Source organism: Plecotus auritus (genome assembly GCF_963455305.1).
Source record: "Plecotus auritus genome assembly, chromosome: 1".
In the NCBI taxonomy this organism is placed as follows: Eukaryota; Metazoa; Chordata; class Mammalia; order Chiroptera; family Vespertilionidae; genus Plecotus; species Plecotus auritus.
In genome coordinates, this window is record NC_137770.1 from 187,376,643 (window position 1) to 187,401,951 (window position 25,309).

Consider the following 25,309-nt stretch of genomic DNA (forward strand, 5'->3'; position numbering starts at 1 on the left):
AATATGAAGGCCCCAACATTTTGATTTTGTATTGGGAAACTAGATAGAATAAAGAAAAAGCTTATTGGTGAAAATATATTTTTAATAGGCTTAGGAATGTAAGTTGTGTTATCCATTAGTTTATGAGATGACATGCTTTAACTTTTTTTAAAAAAATCAATTCCTGCATTTGTCATTGAACTTGCATATCTTAGAAATCTACATAGGCTCATTTCAAGGCTGTTTTGATCATTTGGTAACAGCTTTCAGTGGCCATTTTTATCATATATTTATTTTAAATTTCAAGTTACATATAACGGTAACATAGTTATAAGTATGGTTAAAACAAAGGATTTTTTGCATGAAGTATAGTTAAGATGAGAGCAGTAAGTTCAATCACTAAAATATCATCTTTCTTATAGCTTCAATAAGAAACAAACAAAATGGTGATTTTCCAGAAAGGAGTAAACTTTGCACTAATTTTAACCATGAATGTAAAATCAATGCAACAAAATTACAGAAGTGGAAGTAATAGCTCCCGAAACCATAGAAGCCAATACCCATCCACCAGTCTCCACCGCCAGTCTCACGCCTCCCTTGGAGTAACCCGTCTGCTTGGTTTGCTTGTTTGTTTCCCATCCCCACACCATAACTCTCACTCTCTCATCCGTGCAGAATCATAGAATATCAAGGGAGACAGTGCTTAGTGACCAGCCCAGGGGGAACGGCGTTCTCTAGTTTCTGGGATACATTGTACCAGGAAAACAAAAAGTGAAAGGAAATTAATAGATATATTCTATAGGCTACCTAGAGTGGAACCCTCTCAAAGGGAAGGTAGGATCAGAGTCTAATTGTGGTTGTTGGCAGATAAATAATATGTACTTTCTCTCCCCACCGCCATATGCAGCTGTGTATTAGGGCACATTAATTGATCTATCTACATATCATCATCACTATTATTATTTCCACTCTCCAAAATTAAATAAGTACATAAATTGGATATAGTATGTTTTTTGTTATTTAAAGCTCATCAAAGTTGCATAATTAGAATGCTCCTAATCAGCCAGTTCATGTGGATTTGGGGGAATCCATTTGTGGAAGCATTGAAATCTGAATATTCAGCTGCTCTATTAGATTTGTCCTGGTGAAATTAATTTTAAAAAAAACATTTTTAAAGGGCATAGAATATGCCATATGTCTTATTCACCACTACTGCTTATCGAAAATAACTTTGGAAAGAAAAAATCTAAAAGAATGATAGAAAAGCAGCAAGGGATCTGAAAGATCTTCCAGTTGAACCTTCTCATTATATAGATAAGAAAGTTGAGACCAAAAGAATCAAAATGATGATTCAAGATAACAAAGTCTCCTGACTTCCACTCTGATACCTCTTTCTAAGCATTGTATCCTGGCAGTCAGTAGACCATAACGGCGAAGAGCCAGGCTCGTCCTGGGTTCAAATCCTGGCTCCTCTACTTAACCAGTGTTGTTAGTAAACATGCCTCAGTTTTGGCCTAACTTCCCATCTTCAAATAATTATAACAGTCAGTAATAATAAATAATAGATATAATAGTATCTACTAAGTAAGTTTGTTCAAGGGTCAAATGAGCTATTATATGCAAAGTGCTCATCACAGTGTGGGCACTTAGAAAGCACTATGTGAATGTTAGCTCATGTTATTACTATCTTTCATAAACATTTCCAAGTACAGTTTCAGGAAAAAACAGCTAAAGTTTGCCCTCTTTGAAACCAGAGCCCATTTCTACATAATCATCATGGATGGCTCTGAACACAGAAGTCAGTAATTACTAGGTCCCTCATAGATTTACCAAGGACTAATCATGTCACACCAACTGTCTTTCTTCCTTCCTCCCTTCCTTCCTTTTTCTTTCTTCCTTTCTTTCTTTCTTTCTTTCTTTCTTTCTTTCTTTCTTTCTTTCTTTCTTTCTCTTTCTGTCTTCCTTTCTTTCTTTCTTTCCCTTTCTTCCCTTTTTTTCTTTCTTCCTTTCTTTTTCTGTATTAGGGCAATGGTGCATTTGAAGAGGCCTCCGTTGGTCCTTTCTTTAACTGGGACTAGTGGCAGCCTTTCAGAAATGTGGAAGGGACAGAAGACAGTCAGGTAGAATAGAGAATTAGTAACTGGTGAAGCAACTCTGCTTAAATGTGCAGATGGATGAATCAAAGTCAGTAAGTCCTCAGCCCTGTTCTGGTTCACACGTTTATTAATGACTTAAATGAAGCTATTGCAGGCCTGCTTATTAAATTGGCAAATGGGAGCAATGTAGATATATGAAGTTGAAGAATTAAATTTGGGTTGATAAAGTTGATGACTAAGGTCCCTTTTAACTCTGATAGTTTGCTAGATTGTTTGAACAATTGATCAGAATTACCAATGTTCAAAGATTGAATTTTGAGGAAAACTTTATAAAAGAATTCTCCCCGTAAAGATCCCTCTCCACTGGGGCTGACCTCTCTCTGTGTCTGGGATGTGCAATACCTTCTAGCATTTGAAAGCTATATGATAACACTATGCCAAGTAGTAATGACTCCAAATAACATAGCATTGGAAATTAGATGTGGAGAACGTCAGCTCCCTTAATTCTGTGCAGATTTCTTAGAAGTAAATCATCTCAGTTTTCTTTAGTATCATAAATGGATCCAGCCAGCTGCACCGACAGGAGCTATGCCCCAACAGCCGCATTAGTGTCAGCGTTCGGTTCCCTCTCTCGGCAGTGGGTTTCCTCTATTTCCACGTGTGCTGTGGTGTCTGAATTGGGATTCCCCCGTGAGCTCCTCTTTTTTATCACTTAGGTAGCAAGCATGCAGCTCTTCCCTTCGTTATCTCTGACCTGTCAGCTGACCTGGGTGGATTAATTTTTAATAGAGATACACGCGATACTTATGTCCAGAGTTCTTTGTGACAAGACACACGGCTGAAATAAAAACCACGGTCCCGCCCTAACCGGTTTGGCTCAGTGGATAGAGCGTTGGCCTGCGGACTGAAGGGTCCCAGGTTCAATTCCGGTCAAGGGCATGTACCTTGGTTGCGGGCACATACCCAGTAGGGAGTGTGCAGGAGGCAGCTGATGGATGTTTCTCTCTCATCGATGTTTCTAACTCTCTATCCCTCTCCCTTCCTCTCTGTAAAAAATCAATAAAATATATTTAAAAAAAAAAAAACCACGGTCCCCGAGGAATTCTGGTCTGGGTAGGAAAGCACATTTATTTGTTTTATGTGGTCCTTCAGGAGGAACATCCAATTTGAAGCCTGAAAACTTTCCTGTTTTCTCTTTGAACCGTTTTCTTGCAGTATTTCTTACAATATCTTTGTCTGTTTTATTGCTCTAAAATTACTGGTTAAGTTGCAAAACATTTCCCAAACCAGCAATTGGGAGTCCTCAGGACCGAGTCTATCGTGTGCCACACTATTCCGTTTTTGTTTTGTTTTTTTCTTTCTCATTTTTATATGTGAGTGCCAACGATCAAAACATGAGATAGCCTTGTGTTTTGAGATCATTTCAAAATAAAACAGGAACAGTTGGTTTTATAGATTCTTTCATTACATTGGACGTATTATACTGTATATTACATGTAATTATGTAACTCTTTTGAATAGGAGCCTTAAATTATAAGACTGTATAGAATAAAAGTAAAGAGAGAAAAAGGAGATATCATATAAACAGAGGTGAGAAACTTCACCTCTGTTCTACATGCAGACGAATGATTAAAAATCCCTTTTTTATTTTGTTAAGGATGAAACTCATAATGGTTTTCCATTTCTCATCCTATCTAATAAAAGAGTAATATGCAAATTGACCATCACTCCAACACACAAGATGGCCGCCCCATGTGGTCAAAGATGGCTGCCCCCATGTGGACACAAGATGGCCACCACAAGATGGCCAGCAGGGGAGGGCAGTTAGGGGTGACCAGGCCTGCAGGGAAGGGCAGTTAGGGGTGACCAGGCCTGCAGGGAAGGGCAGTTAGGGGGGACCCAGGCCTGCAGGGGAGAGCAGTTGGGGGGGTACCAGGTCTGCAGGGGAGGGCAGTTAGGGGCAAACAGGCTGGCAGGGGAGCGGTTAGGCATCAATCAGGCTGGCAGGGGAGTGGTTAGGGGGTGATGAGGCTGGCAGGCAGAAGCGGTTAGGGGCAATCAGGAAGGCAGGCAGGCGAGCAGTTGGGAGCCAGCAGTCCTGGATTGTGAGAGGGATGTCTGACCCCCCGTTTAGGCCCCATCCCGGTAGGATCGAGCCTAAACGGGCAGTCGGACATCCCTCGAGGGGTCCCAGATTGGAGAGGGTGCAGGCTGGGCTGAGGGACACACCCACCCACCCCCGCCCCATGCACAAATTTCATGCACCGGGCCTCTAGTTTTGAAATAAATGAATTCATCTACCCTAACTGTATGCTTTAGAAGAAAATGTCATGCATAAGCTAGAATTTCTTCAGCTGTGAATTTCATATATACCACTGTTGGCACTAGGAAAATAACACATTTGGTTTTCTTGTTAGTGAAGTGGTTGGTCAAGAATGGAGCCACAGCCCTAGCCAGTTTGGCTCAGTGCATAGAGCATTGGCCTGCGGACCAAAGGGTCCTGGGTTCAATTCTGGTCAAGGGCACGTACCTCAGTTGCAGGCTCCTCCCTGACCCAGGCCCTGGTCAGGGCTCATGCAGGAGGCAACCAATCGATGTGTTTCTCTCACATCAATGTTTCTCTCTGTTTTTTCCTCTCTCTCCTACTCTCCCTAAAAATCAACAGAAAAAGATGTCCTCCAGTGAGGATAAACAAACAAAATAAATAAATTAAATAAAACACTAATTTAAAAAAATAAAAAAGAGCCCTGGAAATACTGGGAAAGCACTTTTAAAAAAAGAAAAAAAGAATGGAGCCACAAAACTCAGCCATGCTAACCAAAAGGAAATAAGATATGTGGCTCCGTGTGAGCCACAAGGCATCAGATAAGCACAATTATGTTCCATGACTAGTATTTTATAGTTAATTCAGCATCACAATATATCTCTTACTGGAGACATGTTTGGTTAATGGTTACACACACTCATTTTGCAAACAGAGACCACACAGCTGAAAACTTAAATCAAAAATTAGTTAGAACGCTTTTTAAGAGATACTCTGCTAAGATTCAGACAATTTAAAAGGCTTTGGGATCTTAGCCTTTTCAAACTACTAGTAAGTGTTGCTGAGTAGAAATGTCAAACCAGCCAGCACACCCCTATGCCAATATCAACAGCAGTCTTTGTTTGTCACCTCCCTCTGTCCCGCTGAGCCACCTTGCCCTCCCCCCTGGCTGTTTTGCTCCTTGGCCTTTCTCAAGTGAGGTTATTGTTTGCTGGTTGCTGTTCAAACCATCTTAACCCTTTCCCTGTCCCAGCTCCATTGATTTTAGGCCTTGCAGAAAATTACTGCTGTTTTATGACCTATCATGAAAGAAAAGATGCAGTCTGGTCAGCTTAATAGTTCCATTTTCCTTAACACTACATTTTTATTATTTTTTAGGGATTGCTTTCCACTCTCCTTCTCCCCCTCTGACCTCTCAATCCATTTTTTACTTTTACGTCGGCAGTTCTGAGCTGCTCCTGTCAGAGCCCTGCCGCTGAGGAGGAGCCAGCTGGTAGCTTTAGTACCAATGATGAAACAACGCCCGTGCATCTCCAGCTTCAGCCAAGTAAATGTACCAACAGATTCTCTGCCACCTTTCGAGACTCACTAGGCAAAAGTCTGTCTTCAACACTTTCATTTTTTTCCAAATATTTATATTATCTTCTGAGTTCCCAGATAAGTTGGGTCTCTTTAAATCTTGATAAAACTAGGGACCTCATTCCACATGAGGTTAATTTTTTTTTTCATTAATGTGCTGATCTCTCCTACGACACAGTGGGGTCTTCAACAGTGTCATACAGTCATCCTTGTTATTGAAGCACCTGGCACGTTCTAAATTGAAGCACTGTCCTAGAGTCAGGAGATTGAGTTTCTAGTCCCAGCTGTTATCATTGATTAGGTATTTGCTCTTAACCACTTTGGGTTTCAGTTTCCTTATCTGTAATCTGTTGGGTTGAACCAGTGGTTCTTAAAACTGACTGCATTTGGTGTCACTTGTGCAGCTTTTAAAGAGTGTGTGGGTGTGGGTGGGTGGGTGGGTGGGTGGGTGTGTGTGTGTGTGTGTACATGGCTTACATATCTGGGCCCTCATCTAAAAATTCTGTTTAATTGTGTGGTGTGAGGACCTGTATGTTAGGAGTTAACTTCTATCACCTTGTGTGTCCCTAATGTGCAGCCGGTTGAATAATCACTAGAGTAGATATGTATGAAGTTTCAACAAGCTGTAGTGGTCTATGATTATAATATGATCTTTTAAAATAAAATACTGAGTAGCACTTGTTGAAGATAATTTTGTAGATGTTATAAATACTTTGATAGCTGAAGGAGCAATTGTTCCATGATTCAGACTGTGGGAATCCATTCTGTGCCAGAATCTAAAATCATGGCCAAATCTTAGCCTTGTGTAAATCACAATGATCCACAAATGTATTTAAAGCATAACTTTTTTTAATGCCTAGAGTATTAGAAATGAAATACCCTACATCAGTGGTCGGCAAACCACAGTTCGCGAGCCAAATGCGGCTCTTTGTCCCCTTGAGTGTGGCTCTTCCACAAAATACCACAGCCTGGGCGAGTCTATTTTGAAGAAGTGGCGTTAGAAGAAGTTTAAGTTTAAAAAATTTGGCTCTCAAAAGAAATTTCAATCGTTGTACTGTTGATATTTGGCTCTGTTGACTAATGAGTTTGCCGACCACTGCCCTACATCATCTGAGATCTATCTTTAAAATACGTTAGATAGGATTTTTTTTAATAAGGAAAGGAACATATTGAGGTGGATCTTGCAGTTAAGTACAAATGAGTATCACCCTATTCACTCCCAAAATCGTAAATCAGGGTTTTTGTACTGAGTATGTCTTTTCCTTAAAGATCATCTAAGATAATTTGTACAAATATGTCCTTTGTAAGGCATTCATCTTTTCTCTCCTTTTTTAAAATTAATTTGTATATCCTACTTTAACTGTATTCTTGAGCTGCTTCTGAAATTTCGACTGAAAAGCAGTCGAAACATGCATCTTAAACATGCTAACCCCAACCACTAAGCAGAAGCACACGAAACAGCTTACCTAAACCTCAGTGGAAGGCACAAGCTCTTAAATCATGGGCTCACTCACAATTACTGCGATGCCATAGCTGGACATTAATGAAAGATGGAAAGCCAAGATGCTAAGTCTCTTCCTCCCTGACGCATTTCTTTTCTGGAAGAAAGTATGGAAAGTTCCCGCCAGTGACTTGCAGCGGGGAGTCGGGACAGACACCATTGCTCCTTCAAGGCTGTTCCTAAGGGCAGCCCTAGCAAATTCTCTTTTGAAAGCAAGTGAGGATGAAGATAGAAGGAGGAGGATGGCTCTCAGACAATTTGGTGATTCTGGTTGGGACTTAGTGTGTCTACTCAGAACCTTAAATCTAAAATGAGGAACCATTCTGTGCCTCTTAAATTCATTGCCTCCTAATGCTTTCAGAAAACTTGGCAAACAGTTGTGCTTTAAAGAATGATTTTGGCCCACCTGGCATGGCTCAGTGGTTGAGTGTCGACCTATAAACCCTGAGGTCACTGTTCGATTCCCGGTCAGGGCACATGCCTGGGTTGTGGGCTTGATCCCCATGGAGGATGTGCAAGAGGCAGCTGATCAATGATTCTCTCTCATCACTGATGTTTCTATATCTCTCCCTCTCTCTTCCTCTCTGAAATCAATAAATATATATATATATTTTTTTTTATTTTATTTATTTTTTTTTTTAAAGAATGATTTTGACCTCTTAACCCTCATTATTTTCCAGATCCCATGCCTGCTTTGTCCTCATGGCAGCAGGAGAACAAGGACTCTGACGATGCACCCCTCTCCCCACCAGCTGGGCGTCTCATTCGTCAGCTTCTGGACGAAGATAGTGACCCCATGATCTCTCCTCGGTTCTACAATTATGGGCAGAGTAGGCAATACCTGGATGACACGGAAGTGCCTCCTTCTCCCCCAAATTCCCACTCTTTCATGAGGTAGGTTTCTTTTTGTTGATCAGCAAATGCATCATTAGGATAGTCATGGCTGATGGGCAGTAATTTCTCTTAATTAAGTTGTAAGTCTGTGAAGGAATATATTTTAAATTCTCCCTCCTGGGACACAGGCTGCATCGTAGTTTTTCAGGTGAACTGTAGCCCAACTGCAACATCACATACTGAATTTCCATTGCCACCTCCTTTCCAAAGCTCTCTCAAATTCAACTTTGAAGTCCACAGCAGACATTTTAGTCCTAAATTTGCTAATTATTAACGTGAACTAGAGGAGATTAGACCCATTTAATAGGTGGGACATATAGAGCCCCAAGTCACAAAATAAATTAGTAGTCCAGTTTATTTTATTAGAGAGCAGGGAGACTGCTCACACCCTCCCCCTCCATACCTCCTCCTCATCCCCCAGCTCTTCCCAGCAGGCAGTGACTCACTGCTGGGGAGCTGACTCAAGGGTGCCCCTCACAGGCAACGGAGCTGCTCTCTGGGGTCCTATGATGATGAACACGAGGACCTGACACCTGCCCAGCTCACGCGAAGGATTCAGAGCCTTAAAAAGAAGATCCGGAAGTTTGAGGACAGATTCGAAGAAGAGAGGAAGTACAGAGTAAGTGCCTCCTCTCTCTGACGTGACATGCCAACATGTCAGCAATGCAGAGAAGTGGTAAAGGTTAAGTGAGATATCTAGGGAGTCTCAAAGCAAAAAGGCAACAAAGACTAGGTAGTGAACTCTCAGACACCTCAAACTTCATGTATCAGCATTTTCATCGCACAAATGTATTCTTATAAACTAGAGGCCCGATGCACAAAAATTTGTGCACTCGGGGGTCCCTCAGCCCGGCCTGCGCCCTCTCACAGTCCAGGACCACTCGGGAGATATCCACCTGCCCGTTTAGGCCCGCTCCCCGGGGGAACAGGCCTAAGCTGGCAGTCAGACATCCCTCTGGGAGCCCGGGATCCCTCGGGGGATGTCTGACTGACGGCTTAGGCCCGCTCCTCCCAGGGATGGTGGTCAGTGTGCTCCTCACAGTTGTTAGCCCAGCTTGTGGCTGAACGGAGCTCCCCTGTGGGAGCACACTGACCACCAGGGGGCAGCTCCCGCGTTGAGCGTCTGTCCCCCGGTGGTCAGGGCACGTCATAGCGGCCAGTCGTTCCGATCGCTCTGTGGTTAGGGTCAATTTGCATATTACCTTTTTATTATATAGGATAACTTGAACACTTCAGTTTACGTTCTGTAAACTTACCAGTGAGCCAGAATGGAAAAAAATCATTAAATGGTGTCTTTTGTTTGGCTACAACTTAATTCAAGGTTATCTTCTAAAATTTCATTAGTACTGACCTCATTCTACTCTCAGCTCTTGGTATTTCCCACAAGAAGATCAAAAAGGCATTTTTCAAAGTGGTTGCAGGGTAAAATATCATACACTCCTTTGCTTTCTATTCTGTCAACCTGACAGGTTTTACCCTACAAGTGATGGAAACAGGGCCATCCATGGGCCTTATACAAGTCCGTGACCATAAATATTCAGCATTTTACCTCTGAAGAATTCTTTAAAAGCATCAAAAATAACCAGATGTAAAGAAGGATGCTGGAATTAAACTTGTGAAGCTTGCCCTGCTTGGTCCTGGTTAATTTCTTATTCCAATGAGGCTCATGTTTCCTTCCTGCTTAAAACAAACTGATCATCAAACACTTCTTTTTCCTGCTCCAATTCCAAGACATTCACCATAGTTTTCCTTTTCTCAGCCCTCCCACAGCGACAAAGCAGCAAATCCTGAGGTTCTGAAGTGGACAAATGACCTTGCCAAATTCCGGAAACAACTAAAAGGTAGGTAAAGCTCTAGACCTATGGCGTGGTTTCTATAAAACAAGCCAGGTACAGAATCTCATGCCTAGTGCCACTGCTAAAATATGCCAGGAAGAGACCTATCTTGTTTGGCTCAGTGGCTAGAGCATCGGCCTGCAGACTAAAGGGTCCCAGGTTCGATTCTGGTCAAGGGCACATGCCCGGGTTGCAGGCTTTGATCCCCAGTAGGGGGCGTGCAGACGGCCGCCGATCAATGATTCTCTCTCATCATTGATGTTTCTATCTCTCTCCCCCTCTCTTCCTCTCTGAAATCAATAAAAATATTTTTTTAAAAAATAAAAAATAAAATATGCCAGAAAGACAAGTTCCTTAAGGCTGCTTCCCAGTGCTCTCAGAAATTAGGGGACACCGCCCTAGCCGGTTTGGCTCAGTGGATAGAGCGTCGACCTGCGGACTGAAGGGTCCCAGGTTCGATTCAGGTCAAGGGCATGTACCTTGGTTGCGGGCACATCCCCAGTAGGGGATGTGCAGGAGGCAGCTGATTGATGTTTCTTTCACATTGATGTTTCTAACTCTCTATCCCTCTCCCTTCCTCCCTATAAAAAATCAATTATATATATATATATATATATATATATATATATATATATATATAGATATTTTTTTTTAAGAAAGAAATTAGGGGACACCTTCTCCATGTCTTCCCATGGTCTTAATCACAGGGTATCCCAGATTTGCTCAGATGCGAATTCTGTAGCATTTCTTCATTTCCCTAAATGGCTAATAAAATGATGATGGTTTCAATTCAATACTCATTAAGTATCTGTTTAATCCAAGGCTTTATTTGCTGTGGTATTAGAAGACTTAGACCCAGAAATGTATATGAAAAAGATGGCCCCTGTCCCTCAAGGAGCTTGCTGTCTTTTAGGAGACAGACATATGAACAACTAAATAGAATACAAAATAAAAAATAATTCCAAAATGAAGAACATGAGTCACACACAAAAAGTTGGCTAGCAGTTGGGCACTGGAGCAGTAAGTACCTTTAAACACTAAGGCAGTAGTGTAGAACACCTGCCACATTCCGAGAACAGCGAGCAGGTTGGTGTGGGTAAAGTACAGATGTTCAATAGAAGACCTAGAGCTTTCTCAGGAATGAAGGTTAGGGAAACTTTCCAGATAGCCCAGGAAGACATTATCATTTTCTCGGGTTGTATATAATAACCTAGGGGTTTCAACTAATGTTATAATTATATACTTTCTGGCAGGGGGGTGGGGGGAGAGGAGACAGGGCTAAGTAGCTATTAACATCACAGACTTCAATTCTCAAATACCTCCGCACCCAAATTTTTTCAACTAGAGTCAAAACTAAAGATATCTGAAGAGGATCTAACCCCCAGGCTGCGGCAGCGAAGCAACACACTCCCCAGGAGTTTCGGTTCCCAACTTGAGAAAGAAGATGAGAAGAAGCAAGAGGTGGTAGATAAAGCAATCAAGCCCAATGTGGAAGCCATGCTGGACTCCATCCAGCGGAAGCTGCAGGAGAAGCGGGCGGAGAGCAGCCGTCCCGAGGACATTAAGGTGTGGTGATTCGGTGAAGGCCCCGAGCTAACTGCTCACCCTAAGCCATGTCAGTCAGCCTGGTAGAAGCATAGGACATGCCACACAGAGCCCAATGGGAAGAGTGATGGAGGGATGCCTTTTGAAACCTCCCACACCCTCATCTTCCACACTCTTAGATGTTTAGAGAAGCTGATGAAACAACTTTGAGTGCTTTAACTATAGCTAATTTGGTTTTTTACTTCAAATTAAAAGCAGAAAACTCCACTGTACAGATTGCAGAATGAACTTATTTAGGTTCATACACAATTTGGTGACCCTTAGGTAGAAGACTTTAGGAGCATTTGAGGCATCACCACTTTGGGACTATGTTATCTGTCACTGTAGACATCTCTTGGGCCATTCAGTGAAGCCTCGTGTGCCTCACAGCCTTGCTTGCCTCAGTACTCAACATGCCTTTGCTGCCACAAGGAAGTTGATGGTGTTTCTGTTGTGCTATCTTATTTCTAGCAAGAGGTCAGGAATAGCTAATTCCTAAGTGAACTTGGATAGAGAGAGGAGGAGCTATTGTGTGAGGATTCTTTTTAATCCTACTTTTTTTTTTTATTGTTGAACTGAAGAAGAAGAAAAACAAGAAGTTGGAATGTTGACAAATGTTTCCCCTGCTCATTGATCTCTCCTTGTGTTTGTACAGGACATGACCAAAGACCAGATTGCTAATGAGAAAGTGGCCCTGCAGAAAGCTCTGTTACATTATGAAAGCATTCATGGACGGCCGGTATGTGAATGCACTGACTTCTCTTTCTGACCGGGCTAAATCCTCTGGCTTTAGAAATGGATCTTCTGTGTTTGGTATTTTGCAAATGAGGTTCCCTACTGTTCAGCAGATGACTCTGTTTTCACTGGAACCAAACTTTCTAAAGGCTAAACCTGTGATAAGAGTTTCACTACCTTGTAGATGGTGAATTTAATTGAGTTCCAAAGAAAAATTAGTTTGCAGCTAAAATGTAGTCCCTGGCGTCCTGCTTCAAGGGGAGAATGTGGGGAGGCGAGGGGGGTATGAATTGGTGCACAGAGCCCTGGAGTGAGGAGGCTTCACTGTCCCTAGGTCTGCCTCCATGAGCTGACACTGGCTCCAGGCATTCTTATCCATAAATCAATGGGCTAAACTAGAATCATCTGCCCTCAAATTTGATCTCTCTACAGAGCAGTTGCAACCAGTGTTTGTCCATGGAGAAGTTGCAGCTGCCACCCAGAACCAAAAGTGTGAGGCATCCAAAATATGGCTCTGCCTTTTCATAACAAGGAGCATTTGAGGCCGTTGGTTATTCAGCGCGAGTTCATGTTAGTCCAGGGAAGACAGGAGCATGATAGGCTTCTCTCTTCCTTAGGGAACCTGTGGTCAGGTGTCCATGTCACTTACTCTTAGTAACCTGTTCAGAATGTTGTCAAGAACCCAGTAAAATCAACTCTTACGAGCAGGTATAAAAAAGCATCTATACTAATAAAAAAGTAATATGCTAATTAGACCAAGTCGACCAGACATCTTCCAGAAGTCCAACTTCCTTCTGGACAGTTAGGGGGTGATCAGTCTATCAGGAGGGTAGTTAGGGGGGGACCAGGCCAGCAGGGGGCAATTAGGGTCAACCAGGCCAGCAGAGGGGCAGTTAGGGGGGATCAGGATGACAAGGGGGCAGTTAGGGGGCGACCAGGCCCACAGGGGGGCAGTTAGGGACAACCAGACTGGTAGACCAGTTAGGGAGCGACCAGGCCCACAGGGGGGCAGTTAGGGGGCAATCAGGCTGGCAAGCAGAGGCAGTTAGTGGTGATCAGGTAGGCAGGTAGAGTGGTTAAGGGCAATCAGGCCGGCCGGCATGGGGACACTTAGGGGGTGGCCAGGCAGGCAAGGGGGCAGTTAGGGGGTGACCAGGCTAGCATGGGGCAGTTAGGGGTGACCAGGCTGGCAAGCAGAGGCAGGAGTGATCAGGCTGGCAGGTAGAGTGGTTAGGGATGATCAAGCAGGTGAGCGGTTAGTAGGCAGTGGTCCCGGATTGCGAGAGTGATGTCCAACTGGCAGTTTAAACTGCAGTCAGACATCCCCCAAGGGCTCCAGGATTGGAGAGGGTGCAGGCCCAGTTGAGGGACCCTCCCCTGCACGAATTTTGTGCACTGGGTCTCTAGTGAAGTTTATGTTCACAGAAGGATTTTTATATAGCCAAAAAGCATGCATCTCTTTTCCAGTTTCAGCATAGCTATATAATGGAGACAGTCTTTTCACCTGAGATAGGTTCTTTTAAATAAAGAAGCTTCCAGAATAATGCACTAGAGGTCTGTGAGGGCCGGGACTCAGGGTTTTGTGAAGCTAATCCTCAGCCAGTAGCACAAATAAACTATCTGTAAAATGCATCTTCCATGGTATTTTGGTTCTGAATTTATCAGGTTTAGGTTTAAAAAAGAAGGTGGGGCTGATGGTGATTGATTTTGCTGGCCTGCCCTGCCGTGGAAAAATACTGGCGCTCTGGGATGACGGTCATGTTTCCAGCCAAGTTGTGTGTGTTTTTTCCAAGCCAAGTTTTATTTTGGATCTTTAAAAGCCATTGAACCAAGTAGTAAATGCACTGGAGCTCGCATACATTGTGAAACGTTGTCCTTCTCTTCTGGAGTATTCAGAAACAACTGCTAGGGGTAGGCTCAAACCTTTGAGTGTCTTGTCATGGCCACCAGACAGTCCCTAGGAGAAGGAGGCAAGACTTGTGTGTTTTACTTCTTTTCATTGCATGGATTCACGTTATGACATGGATTAAAGACTTCTTTGCCTGGATCCCTGAGATCTCTCAGCTGCATTCTAGACTTAACCTTAAGCCAGTTCAGGAGGTTGGGGTTGGGGTGGGTGCACGTGGTACCTGTTGCTGAGTTGCTCTGCGGCTCAACAGACCTAGATTCAGAACCCAGCCCTGCTGAGACTAGCTCTGTGACTTCGGGCTATGGAGGTAACTTCTCAGAGCTTCCGGGCCCTGTCTGTGTAATAGGTTGTCTGGAGACAAAGTGACGTTACAGGCACACATTTACCTGTAGGGCATCTGGCACTGAGGAAGCTGGGCAGAGTGGCTCTGCTGGGGGGAGAGGGAATTGCCAAGTAAATGATAGCTTTCACTTCTGTTACAATTACATGTTCCTCGCCCTGTGGCCTACTTCTTAATGACTGAATCAGGAGAAAGAATGCACGTTTTTAGCACTCTTATAATTAGCAATATGAAATATTAGTTTTTGGCCCTGTCTTTCTATTCCCCTTTCTTTCATCATTCTTTCTGATGAAGGAAGAACACCGTTCTGGATCACATTCTAGCATCTCACGAGGCAGGGAACATATGCTCTGGGAGTTTGTCACATTCCTGGTCCAGGGTCAGGCTCTCTGCCTCGCTCTGGAACATGATGCTCCGACCTCAGGAAAGGCAGAGTCCATTTGATACCTGGCCAGTCCAAAAATCAGAGTGAACTTTTCATTCTCAGACCCGTGGTGTTGCCATGGACCCTGGACTGTAAATAACATTTGGGCAATGCTTTAAAAAAAAAAAAAATACATGTACTCCCAGTGCTGAACTATCATTCTAAACCCTAGGATTTTTTAGAAAAGCAGGTGCTCCTAGTTCATGGGTTTTTGCTGAGTCTGCAGATTCTGATTTACTAGTAAAGGGACACTAACTCCAAGTCACAGGCCAAAATAATTACCTGCCAATTCTATACATTTTAAAGAAGGCTGTTTGCTTTAACAGGACACTCTATAGGCAGACTGACATGTAACAAAACACACTCGTTTACACACTGACACACATTCCCTACAAATTATTATTAAAGTGGCCCTTTTCAGTATTTCAGGATCTCAGGAGTAGACGATGTCACAGAAGGAAGCACAGCAGATGGCTGCAGCTCCCTGCTCTGCCTTATTCGTAGACCCCTGCTTGATGACAGGGGACAGGGAGAGAATGGGTTGCTTGCCCAGAGCTCCTGGGTTCTTGAGTCTCTTCCTCATCAGTATATTTTAATCTTATATTTTAAAACCTTGGGACACCAAACATCATGTTCAAATTTAAATGCAAATTCTAAAGCACTCTCCTTTGCTGTTTGGGATTATCTGATCTCTGCACAGTTAGCCTACTGTCTTTACCTGATAATGAAGAAGAGAGAGTTGTCATTTTCCAATCCATGGGCCAAGAATGCAACCATTATAAGAATCCAACTCATGTCTTCTCCTGCTAGCAGTTTTATGACTCAGAAATACCCATCCACTCATTCAAAGGCCTATTCTTGGTCAGTAGGGGAATCCCTGATGACTGATGACTCAAGAAAAAGAGTGTCAGCCTCCGAACGGTTTTCCCATGGTCCACTTCACGTCCGCCTGCCCTTTATTGACAGTCCAGCCAAAGCCCTGCTTTGTTTATCTGACTATCGGTTGGCTTTTGGCTCTGCTCACAAATCCAGCACAGACAATCGCATGTGACAGGTGAAAGCTGTATTAACTTTTAGCGTGAACAGCCCTTTGGCTTCAGGTATATACTCTGAAAATAATTCTGGTGTAATTCAAGTTGTATTTATATTTTCTACACCTCAGACTTAAAGATCTTTTATATTTTTGATGTTCAGATACTTTTATCATATGCCAGCATTAACTTTGGTGGAGTCATGATGAGTTTCAACTTTCCATAGTCAAAAATTGAATTATATTAGATCATTTACAGGTATTAGTTCCTGAGGGTCATTAATTTTAAACATGAGCAATTCATAGAAAATCTAAATGTCAGCATCATGAGCCAAAGAATTAAGTTGGTGAGCCTCTTCATCTACTCCAACTAGAAAATTTGGGTTTTGAACAAAGAATTAGAACAGAAATTAGTTTGGGTGCAATTTGCTCTATCTGTCTGATTTTATCAGCTAAGTCTCATTCTATAAATCAGAGATGTTTCTGCCAGCAGCTAGTCCACAATGAGAACGTGCTGGCTTCTTCTTTTTATTTTTAGTGTGTATTTTGGTCACTAAACCATCTATTGTTTATCTTGCACATTAGATCACACCACATCATGCGTTGACAGTGAAGATATGCCTTAACTTATCTGCAACACATTTAATGGATACATCTCGTATCAAGAAAACAACAACAAAAAACACGATTTCATGTGGTTCAGTCCTAAATTTTGTCATCTTACAGGTGAAATCTGTACTAGTCACTCCGTTTATGTTCTTCAGACTTACTTGTGGCTGTTATTTAAGTTTCCTTGAAGGATAACATAAATACAGAAAAGAGCCCAGATTATATGTCTTGATGTAAACAAATCCAGGTAACCAGCATCCAGATTAAGACACAATATGTTACCAACCCCCCATTAGCTCTCCCTAGTGTCCCTTCCCGTCCATAGCATGCCCTCCTGCCACACCAAGGAAAACCACTCTCTTGACTTTTAACACTGTAGATTGGATTCACTTATTTTTGAACTTCATAAAAGTGGAAGCTTACAGTTTGTAGTCTTTGGTGTCTGACTTATTTTACTCAGCTTTATTTTTGTGAGGTTAATCCAAGATGTTGCATATAGCTATGGCTCATTTATTCATTTATCCATTTATTATTGCTGTATGGTATTCAATTTTGAAAACATACCTTATCCGTTCTTCTGTTGTTGGGCATATGGATGATTTCCACTTTGGGGATTACAATAAGTAGTGCATACGTGTTCTTGTTTGATGTAGTCTCACTTGTCTGTGTGTCTTTTGGTAAACTTAAGGCCATATTTATTTGGTATGTACTTAGAATGGAATTGGATCATATGTGCAGCTTCAGTAGATACTGCCAAATAGTTTCCCAAAGTGTCCTACCCTTTCCAGACGTGAAAGAGTTCCAGTTGTCCAGCATTCTCACTGACGCTTGACACTGTCTTTTCATTCTAGCCATGTGGTGGGCGTATAGTAGTAAAACCTGTTGTTTGATCCTCAGTTTTTGGTGTGTGTGTGTTTTTTTATAAAATAATTTCTAAATTTCCTTCTACTTTTGACAGTCCTTTTAAAAAATTAAATAGCAATTTTGAAACTTATTTTAATATGGTTGAAGCAGGAAAATGCCCATCATCTCAACTTAATGCTGTGATAATAGAAAGAGATAAAATAATTTATTATTGCTGATGATAGAAAATAAATCCATAAAATGCTATTCCTAGCTTGTGAAGTTTATCCAAAGTTCACTTATTGTTGATCACTTTGAAAAAGGCAAATAAGAAAAATAAGAAAGGATAATTCACTTATGCATAATCCAGAGTTATCTTCAAAGCTGAAGGCCCAAAGGCCAATAAAAGAAATGGTCAAAGCTAATATGACTTGCCTTTCCTTACCTCTGTGACTCTTGTCTTCTTATGTGTGCAATGGAAATAAAACACAGAAGACAAATAGCAATCTTGAAAAAAAGGTACTTCATCTCATTCACCATTTAAGTAAACAGAGGAAATGCATGCATATCAATGAATTGGGCTTACTAAAAATGTTTGGAATATTTGTTCACTCATTCTGCAATATTTATGGACTATTTCTATTATGTCATACACTGAAATAGTTGTCAGGGGCAGAAAACACAAGCTCCTGCTCTCAAGGGGCTTATAGTTTAAAGAAGAAACAGAAATGTCAACAAACTATCATTATTATCTTACATAATAAAAGCCTAATATGCTAAGTGAATGGTTGACTGGTCGGCCATTCAACCAATCAAAACATAGTATGCTAATAATATGCTAAGGCCGCTCAACCGCTCGCTATGATGTGCACTGACCACCAGGGGGCAGACGTTTCAACCAGTAGGTTAGCTTGTTGCTGAGGTCCGGCCAATGGGAACTGAGCGAGACGGGCCCAACACACCCTGGAGCCTTCCCGCAGTCCCTCTCCCGCTGGCCAACCTCCCGGGTCTCTTCCCAGCCCCGATTGTGCACTGGTGGGATCCCTCGGCCTGACCTATGCCCTCTCGCAATCTGGGACCCTTTGGCGGAATGTCAGAGAGCCGGTTTTGGCCCGATCCTGCAGGCCAGGCCAAGGGGCCCCACTGGTGCACAAATTTGTGCACTGGGCCTCTAGTAGAGTATAAAAATGTGTCATCCATTGGGGCTGCTATAAAAGATTACCTTAGAACTGGGTGGCTTATACACAACAGAAATTTATTTCTCGCCCTAACTGGTGTGACTTAGTTGGTTGGACATCGTCCCGTGCACCTGGGTGTTGCCAGTGTGATTCCAAATCAGGGCACATGCCCGGGCATTCGGGCTCGATCCCTGTTGGGGGAGCGGGGTGCAAGAGGCAGTCAGCAGATTCAGTGTCTGGTGAGGGTCCCTTCAGTTTCATAGATGGCGGTCTTCTTGCTGTCTTCGCATGGCAGAAGGGGGGATACAGGGGAGCACTAGGGGACTCTATAAGGACACTAATCCCATTCATGGCATCCCACCTCTCATTACCCAGTCACCTCTCAAAGGCCCCATCTCCAACCCTAGTTGGTTTGGGTCAGGGGATAGAGCGTCGGCCTATGGACTGAAGGGTCTGGGGTTTGATTCCAGTCAAGGGCACATGCCTCGGTTGCAGGCTTGATCCCCAGTAGGGGGCATGCAGGAGGCAGCCGATCAATGATTCTCTCTCATCATTGATGTTTCTCTCTCTCCCCCTCTCCCTTCCTCTCTGAAATCAATAAAAATATATTTTTAAAAATGGTTAGCTTTTAAAAATAATAAATAAATAAGGAGAGAGAGAGAGAGAGAGAGAGAGAGAGAGAGAGAGAGAGAGAGAGAGAACAAAGGCCGCACCTCCAAATACCATTACATTGGGAATTAAGTTTCAACATATGAATTTTGAGTGACACAAACATTCAGTCTGTGACAAAGCAGATGTAAAATTACAAGGTATACACAGGTTGCAGTAGGTGACACAAAGGAGAGAATGAGCAGGTCTTCCAGAATGAGAGATGTTGGAAAAAGTCTGCACAGAGGAGGTGGCTCTTGAACTGAGTTTGCCAAACCGACTGTACTGTGAATCATCTGTACTTTCTCTAGGCCCAGAGCATGCTGGGACAGCTGGTAGCTTGGCTTCTCAGCTCTCTTGTTCTTGCTTTCCAGGTCACCAAGAATGAACGTCAGGTTATGAAGCCACTCTATGACAGGTACCGGCTGGTCAAACAGATCCTGTCCCGAGCCAACACCATGCCCATCATGGTGAGTTCACCACCTCTCTGTTGTTGGTTACCTGGTTGAATGGGCCTTGGCTACTAGGAGGGCCCTAGCCTGCCTTCTCATTAAAGAATAGACTTTAAGGGTTGAATGTGCCATTAATATCGATGGCCCGTAAGCTTGAGGAATGAAGAATTTGTCAAAGACTTCTGAGACTACATTGGTAAAAAAAAAAAAAAAAAAAAAAATGAGCAAACTTGAAGCTGATAGAATTTTTTTTTTTCTTTTGAGAGTCATGCTTTGGCCAGGAACATCCCCCCAACATGTGCTGGGCCAACTCCCCTCCACCCCCTCGCCGCTTTCCTCCGAGACTGAGCACCAAGGGGACAGGGCTGTGCTTTCTCCAGGCCTCTCCGCACCGGGAGTGCCTCTGGTCCCAGGGGCATCTGTGAATAGCCTTCTCTCCCCTCTCAGAGGGGATACAGGGCTCCTATCCAGGGAGAAGTCTGCTAAGGAACTCGGGACAGCGGGCCTCTCTGGAGGACTCACTCGTGGAGAAGTGTGAGGTGGAAAGGGGGCGAGGCTAGTGACTGTGCAGGTGCTCTCAGACGCCACCATCCTTGGACTTAGCCGCTTCTGGCCTCTGAGTTTTTATTTTGTCTGGAGCAGGGAGCAGCAGCTCTGGGAGAGCCTTTCAGGACTGGCCAGCCCCCTCACCCCGCCCCTGCAGTCTGGGCTTTTCCACCTCCCCCTGTGAGTGCCCTGTGAATCCATGGCCCCCTCCTGGGGACTCAGTTGCCTCTGTTTCACTTGCCTCTGTCCAGGCACCTGAAGGCTTCCTCTGCTGTCTTCTGGGCTTTTTAAGAAGCAGACACCGCCTCCTGGTGTTGTTGAAATGCATACTCCCCCCGCCGCTGCTCTTCCATTCCTCTGCAGCCTCCTGTTTATTTCTAGGCCTCCGCTGGCGTCTTCATGCCTTTTCACAGTGCAGTTGCTCCTGGGAATGAGGGAGGGTCCAGAGGCCTCAGGCTGGTGTGTTGGCAGGAAGCGCCTTTTCTAGGAATGTCCTGCAGAATGAATTAGTAGCTCACCAACACAAGGATTAAATCTAAGGAATCGGTTTCATTCTTCAGTTAGGAACCCTTAGTGTCTGAATAGGGTGAGTGGACAGTGGGGACGCCAGAGAACCTTTGTATCACCTCAGGAGCTGACGCTATTCTAGGTGGAGCTGTTAAGTGCAGGTGTTCTTATCGTGGCTGGGATGGGGAGGAAAGGGGTGGGGAGGCAGGGGGTGGTCTGCTCGGGTTTCCTCGCGTTTGGTTAAGGGACTGGTGCGCTGTTCTTCCTCTCAGGGGAGCTCCTTGGTTGGGGCGGGGGAGGAGTGGGGCTCTGGAGGGAAGAAGCAACTTGAAAAGAACTTTGGTTGTTGCTGGTTTTCCTGGGAATTTTTGGCGGGAAGGAGTTAGAGCACATCATTAAAAGGCAGCAATGAGTCCTGGTGAGGCAGAGGAGGTGGAGAGCTGGCGGGAAAGGGAAGGGGTTCGCAATGTAACCTACTTGTCAACGCCTGTCGCAGGGTTCCCCTTCCAGCAAGCGGAGAAGCCCTTTGCTGCAGCCAATTATCGAGGGCGAAACTGCTTTCTTCTTCAAGGAGTCAAAGGTGAAGACCTCCCGCTGCTAACCTCTTGCTAAATCCGCCTCAGTTCCCTCCCTTTCTCCTGTGAATGGAAGGGTTGTGGTTGGGCCCTTCGGTGATGGATTCTGGTGGCATTCCCTAAAAATCTGCACAGAGCCAACTTTAAACAATCCTTTGTTTCTTTATATCCTGTATTAGCCGATTTCCTTAGTTTCATTTCATTCCCCCACTTTTTATTGATGTTTTGTTTGTTGTTGTTTGTTTTCAGGGATGATTCTTTCGTTTGCACATTGTTTTTTATTTTGGGTTTTCCCCCTATTTGGAGAATAGTTTTTCTATATTTCAAAATTTTATTAAATTAGCTCATTGCATAACTTTCTTTAAAATCTCATTTACTGAGTTTTTAGAAAAACCAAAATTAGCAAAGACAATATGTGTAGCACACAATAAAAAAAAATAGCATTTTATAGGCAAATATCACAGTTACCGTTGGCAGATTCGCTGGTTCAGTTCCACCCACTCTTTCTTCCTCTCACCTCTCCCCTGGCACACTTTGTCCTCAGGCCTAATTTTATAATCTCTTCCTAATCAGGGAATGTAGTGCTGGGACCAGCAGTCACTAGAACATATGTTCAGATTTACTTCCCAAGTAATTATGGATTTAGACAAATAATCCTTGTTCTCAGTGGCTACCTTTGCTAGAATGGGAGGTACCATCTGTGCTCAGAGATCTGTGTCCCTGTAAGGACCTCATTGGCCTGCATCAGGATCAGCCTCTTTCATGTTCTTGTTTCTAGATAATTGAACAAACTGGGTGGCCTTATATAGGGATCTAGAGATGAAAAGTCAATGCCAACCTTTTTTTTTAAATCAGTGAATGTTAAAGTTGGAAGGGGAAGTAAAACCCAAAGTAGAAGTGAGTTTTAAGAGTTTCACTTGTCCTATTTCTGTCAAAGTTCCCAGCCTGGGATGGTCATGTATTTCCGTAGTTAGGAATTATTATTTCAGAATATGGGGCCTCGTTCCCACAAAGGGATGCCAATTGAGAACGGCTCCCTTCTCTTACCTAATTCTCACCTTTAGAAGCGGAGGTAAGGTACCAGAAGCTACATGGGCCTCCCTTTTATCCACTCTGTTTCTTTTCTTACCTTTTAAGGGTCTTAAATACTTCATACACCTCGTTAGGCAATGATTGTGCTGACTGTTCATATTATTTTAGATGGAAAGTGTTTGTGAAATTCTCTAAATGTGAAATTTAGGTGACTATGCTGTATTGTATCTTAAAAATTAGAGCTGTTTTCATACAACAAGACTAGAAAGAAGACACATTTTGTCTAGCTGGTAATTTCACACAAGAATCAAGTCACCATAATTGAAGAAATTTGGACAATTATATGTACGAAAATTAATGTATTTCTCAGAGAATCATGTGATAGAACTGTTACTAGATTAAAATGTGTTCTTTAACACATCCAAAATATGACAGGTAATAATTGCCTCGTTAAACAATTGAAAGGCATACTAATGACGCTCTTCTTAAAAAGAGGACATTCTTTCAAATCTTACTGTTTATCTTGGTTAATTTTTTTCACAAGTATATTTTGGCCATGGCTCTTCTGCTGGGCCACATGGTAGTCAGAATTTCAGATAATTTTGCAATGATTGCATTGCTTTTGTAAATAGTGCTGTCTTTTACTTAATTTTGTTCCAACTGGCCAGGCTTGTTAGCATGTATCTGGATTGTACTAATTCTTGACAATTCTGAAACAATTTAGAATTTGGTATGTGTACCGATAAGAAGATTGTATGTGAGCATTGTTGTTGTTTTTTAAACCATCCCTTGTTTTAAATGTTTCCGGGAGGAAACCAGTGTGTATGAAATAGAGCCAGCTGAAGCTCTGAGGCCCTAAATCTTCCAGCCCAGAAATCCTAGAGGTCATCTCGTCAGTTCTCCTATCCAACATAAAAATCTCCTCTAAAACTTTGCTGGCAGAATGGAGACACTGACCCTAAGAAGAGATTCCTTCTCCAAGCCCGACAAGTTTACAGCAGCAGGGAGAGTAAGCTCACTCATTACTGGGCTAAACATCAATAGTAACTAAAACTTATACTGTTTTACAATTAATTATAAAATACATATAATAGATAATTTTAGAATGTACCATAAGCTTAATAACTATACAGTATTACAGTTAGCGAATATAATAAGAAGTCACCTCCATAGTTATTATTGATGTGTTACTTTCTACTTAAGAGGCGTGGCTGTGCCCTCTGGACGACATGGAGCACACACAGCGCTTCTTTTGTGAGAGCACTTCCTAGTTAGCCACCTCCCTGCCCACTCCCACCCACACTCTGTGAACATTTCTCCAAGTGCTTCTTACTGTTTCTCATATGATGTGGGTGCCAGACCTGCCGGCAGCCTAGTGGGTCCACTCTATACACACACATCAGTCTATCTGTATCCTTCACACACACATCAGTCTATCTGTATCCTTCACACACACATCAGTCTATCTGGATCCTTCACACACACATCAGTCTATCTGGATCCTTCACACACACATCAGTCTATCTGGATCCTTCACACACACATCAGTCTATCTGGATCCTTCACACACACATCAGTCTATCTGGATCCTTCACACACACATCAGTCTATCTGGATCCTTCACACACACATCAGTCTATCTGGATCCTTCACACACACATCAGTCTATCTGGATCCTTCACACACACATCAGTCTATCTGGATCCTTCACACACACATCAGTCTATCTGGATCCTTCACACACACATCAGTCTATCTGTATCCTTCACACACACATCAGTCTATCTGGATCCTTCACACACACATCAGTCTATCTGGATCCTTCACACACACATCAGTCTATCTGGATCCTTCTTAAAAACTGATGCCCAGGGCTAAACACCCTTCTAGATAAGGTTGAACCAGCAAGGCAGAGGGTGCAGGACTAGTCCGGACCTCCGTGGGGATGACCTCAATGGTCCCTTCGGTTCCACATGTCTGTGACCGTGACTGTCACTGTATCAGGAAGGTATTGTAGTTTTTCTGTAGCAGGCTGTCTCGACTTCAGCACTGGACACATTTGAGGCCAGATAACTCTTCGGTGGAGGGGCTGTCCTCCCCTCACTAGATGCCAATAGTGCACTACAACCCCCCTCCCGCCCGCCATCCCCATGTGACCACCATAAATGTCTCCAGACGTTTCCAAGGGCCCCTAGGGGGCAAGATCAGCCCAGTTGAGAGGCCCCGGTGGAGGCCTGTCTTTCGGTTGATTTATGCAACCCCCAGCTTCCTTCCCACAGATTGCTTATTGTCTGTGTGTCCAGCTTTTTCCCTAACCTAATTGCAGGATCTTGAATTTTTCCAGTTAGCTACTTTTGTACTTCTATTCCAACCTTAAGAAATGGAGTATAGAGTTTGTATTCCAACATACCAGATGTCCCCACCCGCCTTGCGTTACCTACAGGTTTTGTAAATAGCCTTTTGGTCTTTATCCCGGGGCCGATAAATGCTGAGTAAGGCAGAGTCGGGTAAAGAGCCTGCTCCAAGCTTTCTCTCCAGAATCACGTCACCACTGTGTCATCACTCTCCACACTTTCACAACCAGCTCCCTTCGTTCTTCACTGAAATCCAGATATTATACCAATCCCATCACATAAGGGGAGATCTCGGTTGGTTCTCATGATTTGTTTGTAAGGGGCCAGTGCTGATCACTGTCAATCACTGTCTATCAATTGCTCATAGATTACTGTATATTGATTCCTTCTAACTGCTCCTGCCTCCTGAGGTAGATTTGCTGCTTTAACTGGAACAACTGATGTTGTACTTCCTTTTGTTCATGGAGCTGTACTCCTAACCAATTGTTTCCTTTTTCAAGATGTCAGGATGTTTTCTCCTGGTATGATTGTATATTTTGGCAGTAAATTACTTCTTTTAAAAATCTTTCTTTCACTGTGCTGTACACCTGAAACTAATACAAAATAATATTGAATG

The 25,309-nt window shown here is 43.1% G+C and overlaps 1 protein-coding gene across 4 annotated transcripts in view; it reads left to right on the plus strand.

Moving 5' to 3' along the window:
- FAM13A (family with sequence similarity 13 member A) overlaps window positions 1–25,309 on the plus strand; it is a 293,412-nt gene that overhangs the window by 261,857 nt on the left and 6,246 nt on the right. For all 4 annotated transcript variants that reach the window (XM_080647483.1, XM_080647484.1, XM_080647486.1 and 1 more), the window contains 7 exons: window positions 7,879–8,092; window positions 8,573–8,711; window positions 9,852–9,933; window positions 11,273–11,493; window positions 12,167–12,250; window positions 19,602–19,697; window positions 21,229–21,312. In XM_080647483.1, the coding sequence (XP_080503609.1) occupies window positions 7,879–8,092; window positions 8,573–8,711; window positions 9,852–9,933; window positions 11,273–11,493; window positions 12,167–12,250; window positions 19,602–19,697; window positions 21,229–21,312 (920 nt within the window). The remainder of the gene's footprint in view (window positions 1–7,878; window positions 8,093–8,572; window positions 8,712–9,851; window positions 9,934–11,272; window positions 11,494–12,166; window positions 12,251–19,601; window positions 19,698–21,228; window positions 21,313–25,309) is intronic.